This window comes from Macrosteles quadrilineatus, unplaced genomic scaffold (genome assembly GCF_028750875.1).
Source record: "Macrosteles quadrilineatus isolate MER2022 unplaced genomic scaffold, UCM_ALF_1.0 Scaffold_9__3_contigs__length_116548681, whole genome shotgun sequence".
NCBI classification, from domain to species: domain Eukaryota; kingdom Metazoa; phylum Arthropoda; class Insecta; order Hemiptera; family Cicadellidae; genus Macrosteles; species Macrosteles quadrilineatus.
This window is the reverse complement of record NW_026542602.1, coordinates 70,603,237-70,619,848: the sequence shown is the minus strand read 5'-3', so window position 1 is coordinate 70,619,848 and position 16,612 is coordinate 70,603,237. Positions and strand designations below refer to the sequence as shown.

Genomic DNA, 16,612 nt, shown 5'->3' with positions numbered 1-16,612 from the left:
CTGTGCGCTTTCAGCTCTAGTATGTTGTGCAGGAAATATAATTTTGCAAAGAATGCGGATATTCCTAGGTAATATACGAAACACAAAGAAGAGCCCGAGCTGTGAGCACTGTGTGGATATTTCTATTGCACAGGGTCCTCCTACACCATGAGTGTTGTAGTATATGAGGTTGAGGGGGCGGTGGTGGACTTTGCTCTAGACACCCTAGCGACCAATGCTAGACACCACTTAAGTGTACCATTAAATATTTCCTCTGTACCTTCTACCTCTGTGAATTTATGTTGAATTGGTACCGAAGATAAACAATCAAATGGACAACAGAGGTTGATGGCTGCCACTGCCAATGCAAAAAATAACACTCTCCTACCAAACAGAGATTTGGTCCAACCATGTTGGATTTGGGCCGAAGATTATCAAACCGAACAAATAAGGAAAAGCATCCTCACCACCTAATTGAGAGTTCCATGTTGGAAAATTAGGGGTCTTCAACCACACCATAATAGGCAAGGTTGATGTTTGGTACAGCAACAACAAATAATCCTCCACTCTTAGTCCTGTGTTTTCTTTGCTTTGAGTTGGAAGAAATGAGTGGAAAAATACATGAGTGGTATTTATAAGTTGTAAGATGTTTTAACAGAATCGTAGGACTTAAGAAAACCATTACAATTTGAAACCAAACTATGAACTTGAGGAAACCAAAACTGCTTTTTAATAATAACGTAATAATCTATAGGCCTACTGTTACTGCTCCTATGTATTTCAGGTTTGAGGACAATTAGGCTGTGTAATAGGCTGTGTGAGATATCCAAAGTCGATTCCTGGTACAAACCCTTACGATTTTACATACAAAACCATAATCCAGTTTAGAATGACTTTCATTTACAGAAGAAAAGGGGGTTCTAAGTTTGTAATTGCTTCTTTCTTTCCTAAATCTTAAAGAAATCTTAAGTATTCTATTCATGAATACAATAAATTAGGGGCACGGTACCTAGCCTACAAAGGTAAATAAACAAATTTAAATTTTCCCTAGTAATAATTAACCCATTAAAAAGTCTCTTCTAAGGTTGATAACTCGACAACTGGTCCCAGTCCAAACTACATATTGTAGAAACCATTTCAAACCATACTTCAACAATACTAGCCAGTCAAGAGCCATTAGAGTAATGGTTTGACTCATGATAACTTATCAGAGAGGAAGATAAGCACACTCATACCATATAAGGCCCCATTAAAAGATTTATTGAGACGCTTCTGAGAAAAAAACAATATTGCTGATCACTTATTTTAAACTTTGAATTCCACAACAGGGAGGGCAAAGAAAATATTGTCTCACAAAAATCACTAGCACAATTTGAAAAGATAGTTCTGAGGTAAAATTGTCTAAACGTAATTAAAAAAAAAGTCAAATGGAAGTGTATGCAAAACTAGTAGTTTTGATGGCAGGATTCATATACTAGTGGACAAAGGGCAACACACAGGGTGGGGTTTCCTGGTTATTCAAGTCCGGGGTTAGTAGCCCAATTCCCACACCTACAGCACAATGACCATGGTCACGCACTGTAGCAAATCAGTTCCTTTCTGTGATGTTATCGGGAAAAATCTCAGCTGTGCGTACTTTTATCATGTGTTCTGACTGATGTAAAAATTTAGTTGTGTCAACCAGGAGTTTATGGTTCAATCTCCAAGCTGGGCTGACTCTATAGGATACCATTTGTCATTGGAATATTGTAGCTATCAATAAACGGTTGATATTGGATGGTGAAAAAACAGAGCTGGAAAGTTCCCTTACCAAAAATGTAAATCACGCAGGTACACGACAAATTAAAAAATTCATGTTAGAAGAAAACGCAAACAGTGGCCGGTAAATTGCCAGTAGGCCTATGGTTAAATAAACGATATAGGCTACTTAAAAAAAGTTCTGACATTTGGTCTGCCTACTATAAAAAAAAAAAAAAAAAAAAAAAACTTAGCCTAAATCATCCTCCCACATAGCTTTGGCTTAAGTCAAGTTAACTTGATTTAATCTACAATCTGTTCAAAAAGTAGAACAATAAGCAAATACAATAAAAAAATCAACATTAGCTCCAATTTATTTTAATTAGGCCTAGCCTATTTTGAACCATTTACAAAGTCTCTAAGATACGTAGGAAACATTTGTGGCTTTCATCATAAGAATTGCGGGTTGTCCATCACCTGATTTGTGATCTTATTAGCTTTATTATTATAACATTAGGTCTAGCAACTTTGTACGGTACTAGGCCTTTTAGTAATTTTTTGTTTTAACGATCTATTAATCCTTTATATTTTTACAAATTTTACTTTTACTGGGGGAATTTTACCCCCTTCATGAGGTCAGCTCAAAATGTACAGCCCGGATTTTTACCCGCTGGCCAGACATATAAATTAGTGAGAATTGTTAATTATCTTCATTCAGTTTTAATTTATTGTTTAACATTTTATTATAAAGTAGGCCTAGCCTATCTTAATTTATTTTTAACATCAACTAATAGAACAGGATCTTAATTTTAATTTTGAGATTCAAGTATCAGGATTCAATCTTTGAAGCCACCTGTTGGTTTATATGACATAGGCCTAAGTTAATTGTAAAGATTTTATTATTATGTAGCCTCTGAGGCTATCTTTATTTAGGCCTATTTATTATGTAATCTCAACTAAGTAAACAGAATTCGCTGTTTAATTTTAATGTCCGGGATTTGCGTTTGGGGCTAACTATTGGTTAATAAGTAGGCTATGTAAAATAAACTGAGTAGGCTAGCTCATTTAAATGATAATTGGGTGAACATTTCTTAAACGATTTCATTGTACCACCGTGAAACACAATGTATTTAGTTTCTGTAGTACAATAACACAAAACAAAAACATTGTTTACCATGGTTGTATAATAAATCGTTAAAGAATTCTTCTTAAAACAATTACTTAGTACCATTCAGGTGTTTGTTTATAATTAAGTTAAATAAAACCAGAAATAAGAAAATCAATCTTTCTTAATAATTTCTATATCCGGCCAGGTGGTAAAATTCCGGGGGTGAAATTCTGACCCGTACATCTTCAGTTGTCTAAATGCTAGTTATATGGACAGGGGGTAAATTCCGGTTTTTATTGTTAATTTAATTAATCACGCTCTGTCTATTTTCATAAGACTTCCAAATCCGCAGGGGTAGAATTCCGCCCACGAACAAACTTTTGAGCGCTCAGGTTACTACGTCATAGTGACTTCAGCTTTGACCAGGGGGTAAAATTCCATGGGGATAAAATTCTGGTGACCCCAATAAGAATAAGTAACTTAAAATCAATCGTAAGTTAGTGTCCCTACCTTACTTATGCCTTTCAATAGGTACTTGACAGGTACGGTACACACTGTGCTGCAGCGGTTAGTTTAGTAGTTCAGGTCGGCTTAAAAGTTAGTTTAGTTTTTGATAATACCAAACTAAGACTTAAATTAACGTGACTTAAAACAGGTAGGTACACTTCCATATCTGTTGGCACAAACAACCGAATGAGTAAGTAATATTGATCATTCGATTGTTTAATTTGATAAATCGATCGATATTAGTACCGTACCCTTCAAAATGTATAAAAACCAAAGTTTATCTTAAATACTGTGGAGGGTAACTTAGGCCTATCCTAAGTTCCTAAGTTAGCCTAATTAACTTTGTTAAGTTAAAGAGAGATAAATTTATAAATAATGTAGGCATACTTAAGTTACATCAAATTGAATTGGCTATCTAATTAGTTAGGCCTACTGTAAGTTACCTTATTATAGTTTATATTGAATTAAAATTTAAGTTAAATATTTCATCCGATAATATAATCGTAGTGTTCCCTGTGGAACTATAGGCTACACTTTATTTAAGGGAATAGTAAATACTGTACCATCAAACTAGGGTACAGGCTATTTGTTTAGTTTTGAATACGGGTAAGTATATTCTCATTATAAGTTAGCCTAACCACGGTATATGGCCTATTTTGAACGCTTTTTTCCTTGAACGCTTTTTACTTGGACCCTTGATAAGTAATCGCAAAAAGGGCTAAGTTAAATATCGGCAAATTTATTTTTGGGAAAAATGAGGCCTAACTTATAGGTAAGTTACTAACTTACCGGTAACCTACTTCGTAAGTTTAAATTATATTATGTCTTTCTTATTAAATTATTTTTCCCACTTCAAACATTAAGTTATCCCCCTGTGGAACTAGCCTAAACCAAAAAGGCTTTGAAGTACCGAAATTAGGTTGCTTCTCATAAGTTAACTAAGACAAAAAACTAACAATGGGGGAAAATTCTTAACTTAAAAATAAGTGCAAATATCGCACTGGAACCATAAGTTACCCTGATTAACTTACACAGCCTATTTGGGCATTTGATGACTGAGGTAGGTATCTAAGTTAAGTTAGCCAACCACACTTAAAATACGGCATTCCTAGGCTAAACTCACTGTAGTAAAAAAAAAACACAACATCCAACAAATAAATAATTTATCATTTAGGCCTAGGGGTATTCAAATTATTTGAATTCTGGCTTTTTCAGGTTAACCTGCAGAATTGTTTTGACAGACTTGTCGTCTGTCAGCACCCCCCCTCTAATCGAGTTTGAATCATATGATCGTGTATCGTAAACACAGTGCAGGAAAATAAGCACCTGATCGATAGGGTAAATGAAAGAACAGATGACAAATTTACGACTTGGCAACACTGGCAAAATTCGCTAGGGGCGTGTACCGCAGCGGCAGCGCAGTTCAGTTTGGCATTACACCCGCAAAACAGGGCCACCTGTTCAAATCCTTAAGCTGTAGTGTATTAATATCAGTGGAGCCTTAATTTGAATTCGCTTTATATTTTCTCTCAGTAAGAATGAATCGTAAGAAAAAATATAAACTTACTTCTTCCCGGCGCATGACTTCGACCTGGAGTTTCTTATGGTAATCCTCACATTCCTCTTTATATTTTTCCATTTCTTCTTTAGTTTGCCTCATTTTCTTCTTGAGTACATCCAAGATGGTACCCTGCTGTATGTTTGTCGTCATTTTTATATCACTAGTGGTTAAATTAGTTCCTAAGTTATCACTTCAACCGAACACAAACGCACGGACACTACAAACGCACAAGATGGAGACCCGACTGACGACGACACGACAACTTCAACCACCGACTGGGTTGGGTGGGTGAGCGAATCGCCAACAAGGCTATTCAGCCGCCTAGTGATGTAAAATCATTGCGCGCTAGGTGGTATGAGAAAGTAGTTCCCAAGTATTTCTGTTATTTTCACTCGTTGTGTAATTTTTTTTAGAAAATTCATACGTTGTTCACATAAGTTTAGTTAAACAAAAAAAAAAACATATGTATAATGGGTTTGAATTATAAATCCAGGTAATTGATGTTGATTCCGGTATCAATGAATTTCCGCATATCGGGGCGCCAAATTCAAAATCTAATCAACGTTGTTCCTGTTTTTTTTGTGATTTTACCTTTTTTATCTGTGAAAGATGTTCAAATCAAATCAATCATAATTTAGATTTATTAATCATCAATAAAGTAAATTAATGAAACATAGCATGATCTAGTAATAATTAACATTAGTTCGTCTTAAATCCAATAATTCAATGCAATGAAATAGAATAAGTTATAACTTGTAAATCCAACAACAGTAAGGTATTTTATAAATTATTGATAAACTGGGTAATATAAAATACAATATGTGTGAAATATTTGATTACAACAAAATAGTAATAATCAGAAAATAAGCAATGCTGAATCATTGGGTTGACTCATAAATACTAAAGATTAAGGTTGAGCAACTTCAACTTGAGATAAGAAGCTGTAGATTTTATGATTGAAAGTTTATTTACCATATTTCAAATGAAATCATAAATATTTCCATCTTGTAATTGTATATTGGTTTTGGATGTATCACACAACTAAGCAAGGCACTGGAGTGTATATTTATAGTTTCCTACTCCTGAAAAACTATTACCGGTAGATATAGTTTAGATCGTCATAATAAAAAATATATATATAGCTTATAAAACTCCTCTTTGGAAAGTTTATTCATGAACTATCATGTGTTTTTCTTGAGCCGGGTATTTAGGTAAGAAAGTGTATAAAAGTGACATTTTTTTACTTTTACCTCAAATTATTTTCTTGAATTTGTTGCATAACTTGATTGGATTCAATTTAAGAAATAAAAATGCCTGCTACGTTCGTTGGAAAGGAGATGCAGACGTATAAGGCCAGTTGCACAAACAGCCGTTACCTTAAGAGGCAGAGAAAGCTGGACTTCTGGCTCTGTTGCTGATTGTGATTCACATCGGCTTGTATCATGCTTCACTCATTATCATTAGCACGTCGAACAGACCGGAAAATTATGTGGAAATCACAAACGCTGCAGTTTTGGTTTGAATATTAATTTTAATGAAACCGTCAGTGTTTTTGACAGATGAAAAACGTCGGTTTTATGATTTGGTGCAAAAAGAAATTGCATAATTAATTCCACGTGCATTTTTATAAGTGGAACTGTAAGAATCTCCTATTGGTTTGGATTATTTAATCATCTCGAACAGTATTGTGTTTACTACCAAAGTTCCTCATCAAGGCTGAGTAGTTCATTTGGTGTGCGAAAAAACTTAAACGTTTAAGGGCATGGTTTAGTTATTATCTGGAGTCTGGCTGCAGTCAAGGCCCCACTAGAAAAACAGGCCATGCTGCAGGATCCATGACGTCACACTTGTGGATAGATTCACTGCCATATCCCGTTTGTTCAAAGTAAATAAGCTTGGCTGTTTGTCAGATTTTAACGGTAAGATTTTAGTACAACTATCCACCACTGTGACGTAGTATTGCTTTGCCTGCACTGCAGCATGGCCTGTTTTTCTAGTGGGTCCTTGCTACAGTCTTGGTCCCGATCAACAGGTGAAAATAAAGAGGTCTTCTGTTTTGAATGCTTTTCGCGCAATCAGTAAAAGAACAAGTTTATCATAGTTGATTTATGAAAACCAACAGTTGCTCTGATTCGGATTTAAGACAAATCATATTGAACTAATACATGCATGTTCCAATGCTTAGTTAACATTGCCTAACACATAACAATATTAGGCTATATTCTTTATAAACATACACAGAAATCATTACTCTGTGGAAAACTTCTCCTAAATTTAACACTTATAAACAAACATTGGATGTATAAATTTAATTCCACATTCATTGTGCACATACAGTACAGAGTGTCCATAAGCCAAATGTTTCAAATGGAAGTTTCAACCATTCTTGCCATTCTAGAAAAATTAGGACACGCAATAACGCTTTATGTGTGTTTAGCTTTTAGCAAGTTTCCCTTAGAGGGAAGATGCTACGTAGGAGGTATGGTAAGATTTAGAACCGAGACCGTTTAAATTTTTCTTATTGATGTTCACAAAATGCTAAATACATTGTATGTCTGTCCGAGAAAAGGATAACTTGAGCAATATTGGCACGATTTTGATTAAATTTGGTATGAACGTTTAGGGTTGGTTACACTTCAATGGGTTCACAAACCAGCAAGATTGGGTCATGGTTTAAAATTTTTAATGGTAAATTTTTCAAATGTGCACAAAGTTAAAAAAATGTACGCCTTCACTTGAGTTACAAGGATGTATTCTCATGACAATGAACACAGGAATAGGAAAAATTCTGTCACAAGACCTGTACTGGGCGGTGAATGTGGAATTGAGTATAGGATTGGAGGAGAACATGTGGACAATGTAAATACAATAGTTACATGGCATAGTTATTTTAGCATAGACTGCAGTCATAGTTCTACTGGATAACCTTCCATTGTAGTACACAAACTTTTCATCTTGAAAAGTCTATAGCTGTAGTGTAACCTAAATAAAGCCTTCATCCATTGATTTTGAGTAAAACCAGTAATTAATTGTCATACCTGTACCATAGAAAAAGACTTAGCACAATGCGTTCACAATGAACGCGTGGGTACGTTCACAATAAAAGCTGGTTACAAGCCCTTGCAAGCTCCAATGGGCATTGTTTACATTGTATCAAGCGTGTGCGTTCACTAAGCCTATCCCGGCTAACAAGTGCTTGCTACAAATTCTGACAAGCACGCAATAGAACGTTTCCTACTTGTTTTCCGGCTCTTGTTGACCAAACCAGTCAGGGACAACTGTGCAGTACCGATATGTATGTCGATGAACTGATTGATATCTCAAGTCTTTAGACGAGGGGATATTTGGGACAAACAATTCCCCAAAACTTCACTAAAACACTTTCAATTTTCTCAAGATGTAACTAAATGTGTTTAAATCCTTTCTCATATCCAGAAAAAAACCTTACTTTGTCCAATTTCAATTGAAGAAATAGATGGTGGTATTCCCCAAAACTACATCTTCCGCAGATAATTGCATGAACACAGACTTTCCATCTAGGAATATCAATTCAACGTTGCAACAAGCAACAACCAAGCAAAAATAACTCTTCGTCACTTGAGAAAGACAATGTCTTAACCAAAGCTGAGAAAACACTAAGCTTGAAATGCAAGCGTATGTTGTGTACACACAACAATTGGAGCAAGCGCTGAAAATAAGTTACTTGTAACAAGCTTTCTTTGTGAACGCACTCTTATTGCCATGTCATGTGCTTACCAATACAAAACACCCTATGTCACATTGTCAACAATGTGTACTGTATTTTTGTTAATATCCCAATAAAATTTTATTGAAGAAAGGGAACTGTGGAAGAATTGGTGACGATAAAGATACCTAGGTCAGGAATAATGTAAACAGAATAAATGTAAAATGATTGGTTTGTATGTACTTAACAAAGGACAGTATTAATACCTACTATAGAATTACTTCTAATCAGTATGTTTAACAGTTAAAGGTTTATTTAAAAAGGTATTTAAAGTTTAAGGAACCTTAAACGAAGACAAGTTAACAATGTACCTTATGATATAGTATCACCAAATAACTTTAACGGCTTTTGTAAGAGGTTGGGGGTCTCTTTTCATCTTGGATTTGCCAGTTCGAGGCCTTGGTTTGGTACGTGAAACGTATCCAGCAAAGCAAGGGGTACAATACAAGAGTGGACTTTACCGGTAAAAAGTAATGGCAGGTACCAGGATCCGAATCTACGACACGCTGTCTCAGGCCGTCCATGACGCTACTGACTGAGTCAATGACATAACAATCAATTGTTCTGCAAACTGTTTCTTGTGTGCTTTGTAGAATTGTAGGGTATTTTCTATGAATTTTCTGTATTCTCTAAACATTGTCCACCTCATCCAGTACCTAATCCGAGTTTTCTAGAAGTAACATTGATTACAAAATATAGCCTACTAGATGTTCTGTAATAAAGAGTAAGTTAAACCTGGTTGTGGGGGTTCAAAAAATGGTATTATGCTGATACTCATTGGTGTTACAGAGTTCCGTAGCCTACATATCTTCTCAGTGTAAGGCAAGATTGCATAGGACAAGTGAAAGAAATACCAGTGAGTACGGATGGCAAAGCGATAAATAGCCTAAACTTTAAAACGAGTTTTAGCGAGTTTGTTTAATTTAAAATTGAATTAGGTTGGATCGTAACGTAAGGTTATCCTTAGAGGTGAGCGACATTTACTGTGATATAACAATTACCGAAGTGTCACCTGTTGGAATAGATTTCTGAGATTCCCTAAAATGTTTAGGCTTATCTTCAGGGGAAGTGAATCAACTTAAATAGTTTCTTATTAAATGGCGACCATACAAAGTAGGTATTTTAAGCCAAGTATGAATGGAGATGAGTGTAGGATGAGTGCCGTGATCTTGTAGTCTTGTTAGTGACTAAGGCCGACATTCCTTAGACACAGCTGTTAATTAATAGCCCATACAGCTAAATGGCAACCAAGGGACCTTTTGCCTTGGTATATACGAATTGGTCTAATTATCAGGATAGTACTGCGGATAGTCTATTCCACTGATCGTGAATGCTTTTGAAGCAAGCATCACAAAATGATAGTAGGCTACCTTAGTATAAAATTACTGAGAATACCATGCTAACATAACCATAATAACCATCATGTAACATCTTAACTGTTAAAATGAGCAAGTGAAATACCGCGCTGATATTTCCTTCTTATTAACAGCGACCAGCTGAAAAGTACTGGATATCAAGTCATAGGAGACAAAAATAAATAGTGTTATTTCCCCTATTACAAAAAAAAACACAAAAAAATAACTAAGAAACGTTCATGATTATTGCAAAGTAACGGTATTTCCCATAACTAGTAAGTTAAAACCAAACTCAACTCACCACGGGCACGGCTAGCTGTGCCTGGATATGACTGATTCTAAATCCCAACTGACAACGAACATTTCTTGTACCAGTTGCAAACAAATAGTACTTACACTTTAATTCAGTTGTAAACTCTTGTAATTTGTTAATAAACATCTCTTATTTTTGGAATAATGTACCTTCAAGTTCCCAATATAGAAAGACGGAGTTTGAAAAAATAAGTACCGGGACTCTATAAAGCCAATGAGTATGTAAACAATCAAAGAATACTTCTTTTGTACATTATTTGCCATAGAAGTAGGGTGGAAATCAAGTAGGCCTAAAGATAAAGAGGATAAAATACCTATAGTAATTTCTATTTGGAGAATTTTCCTACCAATTAATTTAATTAGAATAAAATTATCAGAATGGCACTCCATAGCAAAATGTAACAATTGAACAATTTACTTTGAAAACTTCACAACTATTTACTTGTGAAAGTAGTTCAAGAATGTGTGGAATCCCCCCCCCCCCCATCACCATTGATACTGGGAAACAGTAGAAGAGGAAGTTCCAAAAGTGCAGACTGTTATCATGCCAATGTTATCTAACTTATCACATTTTAAACTTTCAACCCAAACATATAATGTAAACAATCGAATGCCTAATAAATTCCACCAACCAACAATATATTTTGCCGATGCATGTATTTTGAATGTGCTTTGTTTACATTGTTGTTTGTGTACGTTTTGGCGGCAAATTCAAAACAAGTACACAAGTGTAAAATGTAGTTAAGTTTATAAGTCAAAGGGATACTAAACAAAGTGTGACGGAACGATGTTTCACAAAGATATAGAGGCCAGTAACAAGCAAACACTCAGAAAGTAAAAGTATTTCTCCCAATTTCGCCATGTACACTAATTAGTGCTTATCAGTGGGAATGCCAAACACAGTACCGTATTTATATAACGAGCGACTCATACAGGCTATGCACCTACCTTTCTTTATGACCTACCCTTTTCAGCTGAGAATTGAGAATATTATGAAGTTCATTTTTAATTATGCTGAACTTCATCAGCGTGTCGGAGCTGAAGATGGAGGACCCGAACGCTAGGCCCGGGTAGTCTGCACATCTTCTTTTCCTCCGCCGCTGTTCTCGCTCGGCTATAACCTCTGTTCGTTCGCTCGGACATCGTAGTTTCGCCAACTCCTCCGTCTCCTGATCCTGTTCTTCCTTATCGTTATCGCTGAAGCTGCTTCCATCGCCGTCCAGTCGCTGAGGCAACCCTCCAGTGACGTCATTGTCCAGATCAGCTGATGAGTTGTCTGCGTCTGCACCAATCACAGTTCGCTCCTGTACCGCGGGTGACACAATCACTTCGTTGACCCTAGCAGCACTGTTATCACTCGTGGACGCTTGTTGTTCGTTGTTCTTCCTTCTCGCCGACTGTGGACCGTACCTGTGAACTCTTGAGCCGTGTTTTCTTGGGCTGGTTTTGTTTTGGTCCGCCATTCCTCGTCGACGAAGTGCATTATTTCTCTCGTTCTGCCATCTTGGTTGTGAATGAGTCGGCAACGACTGTGGCGCTCTCCGACGGACGTTGCCGGAACTAGATTGTCTGCTTCTGACAACTAGCGCTAGCTGTGGCGGCATCTCGCGGAGAAGCCGCGAACTAATACGTCACTCAACAATGCCGCAACAATGAAAGTCTAATCTTTTGTTACCAAACTATATCTTCCAGATTATACTGATAATCCGTCAGGCTTTAACTCTATCAAAATACGAGTCCACAACACTCCACAAGAATAAATTATGTTATTTATTTCCCAGTAAATATCACAACTACATTAAGTTCTCATTTGAAAGGTTTTTGGAGACTGGCGATCTACAGCACTACGACGAGCATTTATTCACTTCCACTTCGTTATAAAAAGAAAATTGTTCATGCAATTTTCCAGTACGCCCTCGTTTCCTAGCTGCGGGAGGAGCCGCGCCATATTTGGACGGAGCCCAGGCGCCTATTTCTGACTCGCCCCAGCGAGGGGGTATTTTTAGCGGCAAAGAGGCGATACGGTTTCAAAATTCCGTGACGCACGCGTTGGCGTGGTTCAGACATTGCTCGCATTTGCGACGTAGATGTATCCTTGCGTGGATGTCATGTGGCACTAGATCACAGATCGACAAATGGGAATGTGTTTTTAATGTTGCAACCCCATACTGTCTGGTGATAGAGTGACTGAAGTCAGGGCTAGGGAGCAAGGAAGACCGAAATAAATTCCAAGTAGACGTGAGGGAGAGGAACATGACGCCTGCATAGCATTTAAGATGACGAGAAGTACAATTCATAATCACGTAACAAAACATGACTGCCAAGAATGATCCCTTGAATCGCGAAAAGAGAGCTACATCACAAAATTTCGCTTTGAAGATAAATCGTCTTCAGAGTGTTTCAAAATCTACAATACTTAATATTTAGAAGTATAGAAAAATCTAGAGTAGATTAGGTGTACCAAAATAAAAACAAAAAATACAAAATAATTATGTACTTTGTTTTTATGTTTCTCTTCGACGTTCTACTTTAGAGACATTCCCGGATTTTATATGCTCTAATAATCGTGGAGACAACGTTGAATCACCGGTAAAACCAAATAGAACTTGTACTTTCTAAATATTCTACATTAATTCGTACAGTGATCTGTCATGGTGAAAACGAGTCTTGCACGACCGATCTTTATAAGATATCTTGTATCATATAAAGATATGGATTGATCCAGAAACAAGAACAACAATTTAACCCTTGTAAACACTTTGGGTCGCCGGAATTTTATCCCCCTGAAATTTTACCCCCTGGGCAAAGCTGACGTCACTATGACGTAGTAACCTGAGCGCTCTCAAGTTTGCGGGCGGAATTTTACCCCCGCTGATTTGGGAGTAGAGTATAATGAAAATAGACAGAGCGTGATAAATGAGATTAGCAATAAAAACCGGAATTTTACCCCCTGTCCATATAACTAGCATTTAGATGTAGATGTACAGCCCGGATTTGTACCCCCGGAATTTAACCCCCTATGCAGATATAGAAATTAGTGAGAATAATTAATTTTCTTTTTTCAGTATTGATTGAATGGTAAACATTTTATTTTTAAGTAGCCTATCCTAATCTATTTGTGACCTCAACACTAAGTAAACAAGTTTCGCTTTTTAATTTCGAATATAATAAATCGTTAAAGAAATATTAGAAACAAATATCATTATGGGCTACTCAGTTTATTTACATACATCTTCACCAACAGTTGGCCCCAAAAATCGAATCCCAACACTCGAATCTAAAAATAAAACACAAAACCTGTTTCATTAGTTGAGGTGATGAATCAAGATAGGCTACTTAATAATCAAATGTTTACTATAAAATAAGAACTGAAAGAAGAAAATAAATTACTCTCACTCATTTCTATATCTGGGCAAATGGTAAAAATACGGGGGTTAAAATTCCGGGGTTAAAAATCCGGGCTGTACATTTTGAACTGACCTCACGAAGGGGGTAAAATTCCAGGGGTAAAATTTCGGCCTGTACACTCTAGGTTTTATAATTTGATGTGTTCTGATTAAATTCACAACCGTGAAAATATACGTTTAATTCCACCTATAATTTATTAAACTGATAAACTGATCTGCAACTTAAAATTTTGCGACCGGAATTTTATCCCCAGGTTTGTAACGTCAGTTTTGCTCAGGGGGTAAAATTCCAGGGGAGGATAAAATTCCGCTACTCTTTAAGTACCGGTACGACCTACGATTAAGTGAGTTTTTTTTGCTTATTAGAGTTTTTATTTGAGAATGTTTGTAAAAAAAATAATGTACATCCACGCCTAGTTTCGGATAATATTGTCTAGTAAGTAATAAGAGATTCCCCAAATCAAGAGAAATTCATATCATTTTTCATTTAATTTTGTTATGAACTAAAAGGAATTTTGCACATTTTATAAAGTTGTACACTAAAAACAAACTTGGGTGTTAATGACAAAAACGGTTACTTTGGCGTTCAATTTTCATGTGACATCGCATTTAAAATGTAATTATTAAAACATAGTTCTTGATAGTAGACATACATACAAAACTGTTTGTTTAACAACCCTGCCTATCTAGACAAACATGAAGATCTAGATGTTCGCTAAAATCTCCCTGTATAAAAAAATATTGCAATGACAATTCAAAAACGTCTGCTTCATTTTCGATTTTAACACAGGTTCACAAATCTGTTGCCCAACTCCAAGCATTTTTGTTTTTCAAAGAGTTTTCCCAGTTTTCAAAGAGAATGCAAACACTTAAAATTTAATAATATATCTTTATAAAAAGCGTCACAGTCCATAAATTCTTTGGGAGAATTAAGAAAATTTGACAGTTTTAATAAGGTAGTCTATTACAAAAATATATACAGGGTGGCTGAAAAGTAACTTGTACCCCCCTTAGCTTTTCAACCATTTGAGATATTTGAAATCTGTTTGCGGCAACCTTCTTAGATATGAGGGGCTACAATAATTATAGTCAATTTTGAAAATTTTGCCCTTAGGGGTAGTGGGGGTAGGGGGTAGCTCAAAATTTTCAAACGACAAGTATAGTCGAGTTTGGTGGAGTTAGGTCTTGACGAAACATAACAATTAACATAAAGAAAATAGAAATCGGAGCATTAATAACAAAATGGCAGTTCAAAACTACTTTAAATAACCATTGTCTCAATCATTTTTAGCTGCCATTTTGTTATTAATGCTCCGACTTCTATTTTCTTTATGTTAATTGTTATGTTTCGTCAAGACCTACAAAATGATACCAAACTCGACTATACTTGCTTTTTGAAAGTTTTGAGCTACCCCCTACCCCCGCTACCCCTAAGGGCATAATTTTCAAAACTGACCATAATTATTGTAGCCCTTTATATCCAAACAAGTTGCCGCAAACAGATTTCAAATATCTCAAATAATCAAAAGGTTAAAGAGGGTGCAAGTTAATTTTTTTTGCCACCCTCATGGTTATTTGGATTTGAAACGTTTTAGGGTGCCATTTTGTTATTAGTGAGCCGATTTTGGTTTTCTTTATGTCAATGTTTATGTTTCGTCAAGACCTGTAAAATGATACCAAACTCGACTATACTTGTCATTTGAAAATTTTGAGCTACCCCCTACCCCCACTACCCCTAAGGGCAAAATTTTCAAAATTGACCATAATTATTGTAGCCCCTCATATCTAAGAAGGTTGCCGCAAACAGATTTCAAATATCTGAAATGGTTGAAAAGCTAAGGGGGGTGCAAGTTACTTTTCAGCCACCCTGTATATAACACCTGAAAGTATAATTTATTTTTGTAAAAAAATACAACCGACTTCAAACGCTCTAAAAAGAATGAAATAATTTCAATAAAGTAAACTTTTGTATTAGGCAAGCTCATGTATTTTAAGTAGGTGCGGCTCTATGATGATTTTTGATACACAATTGAAAGAGGGTGTCCATATTGCAGGTGACTATCTATAACTAAAGTTGTTAATCTGCATGTCTTTTTCATAGTTATGCGTTAAGTGTTATTTTATTACCGTAATCAGAGATCGGCATTATAGTGGTATTAACGAGCATCTTTAAAAAAGATTATAACGCATTTAAATGTTTCTAGCATGGAAAAGTAACGTTTTAATACCAAACTAGCTTCTTTTCCCTATCATAATATCAAACTAAATCATTTTCCTATTCATATAGAACATTTGTGTGTGTTATTTTCATAATGCATTTATACTGAAGTAAACATAAAATACAAGAAAATATTTCCTTTAATATATAAACAAAACAGTTCAGTATGTTTTATATATATTTATGTTATCCAGCTGCAATTTATTGATTTTTAAAATACACACACAATATTTAATTTCAATCATATTTGCAGTTTGAGCCGCGCCGACTTGAAATACGTGATCTTGCCTAATACATAAGTTTACTTTATTGAAATTATTTCATTCTTTTTAGAGCGTTTGAAGTCGGTTGTATTTTTTTACAAAAATAAATTATTTCATGATTTTTAGTGACTGTATAATTTTTTATATATTAATTACTTGAGGTTTTTTGACAAGCAAAACTATTTGAAACAATCAAAAGTTCCACAGAACAATCATTATTTTAAAACTGCTTGAGTCACCTGTTCAGGTTACAATCAATGGGTATGAAAATGAACATTTTTAGATATTCCTTAAGAAAGAAAGTGTTGTCCATTACATTAGGCCTAATGAAAAACTAATTGTCTTTTCTTGATACATAGAAATGTCAGACATCATCAATTCCTGAAATCGGTGTGCTTCTACATTATAAAAAGAAATACA

The 16,612-nt window shown here is 35.5% G+C and overlaps 1 protein-coding gene across 16 annotated transcripts in view; it reads right to left on the bottom strand.

Moving 5' to 3' along the window:
- The window catches only part of LOC129002564 (tropomyosin Per a 7.0102), a 64,812-nt gene that overhangs the window by 33,697 nt on the left and 14,503 nt on the right, over positions 1 to 16,612 (bottom strand). For 5 of the 16 annotated variants that reach the window (XM_054430461.1, XM_054430462.1, XM_054430457.1 and 2 more), the window contains exon 1: positions 11,270 to 11,923. The exons of 7 other annotated variants lie outside the window; for them this stretch is intronic. In XM_054430461.1, the coding sequence (XP_054286436.1) occupies positions 11,270 to 11,908 (639 nt within the window). In that variant the 5' untranslated portion in view covers positions 11,909 to 11,923. Of the gene's footprint in view, positions 1 to 4,898; positions 5,178 to 11,269; positions 12,091 to 16,612 lie in introns of those variants that run through there. 4 more of the 16 variants (XM_054430460.1, XM_054430471.1, XM_054430470.1 and 1 more) reach the window with 4 other exon arrangements.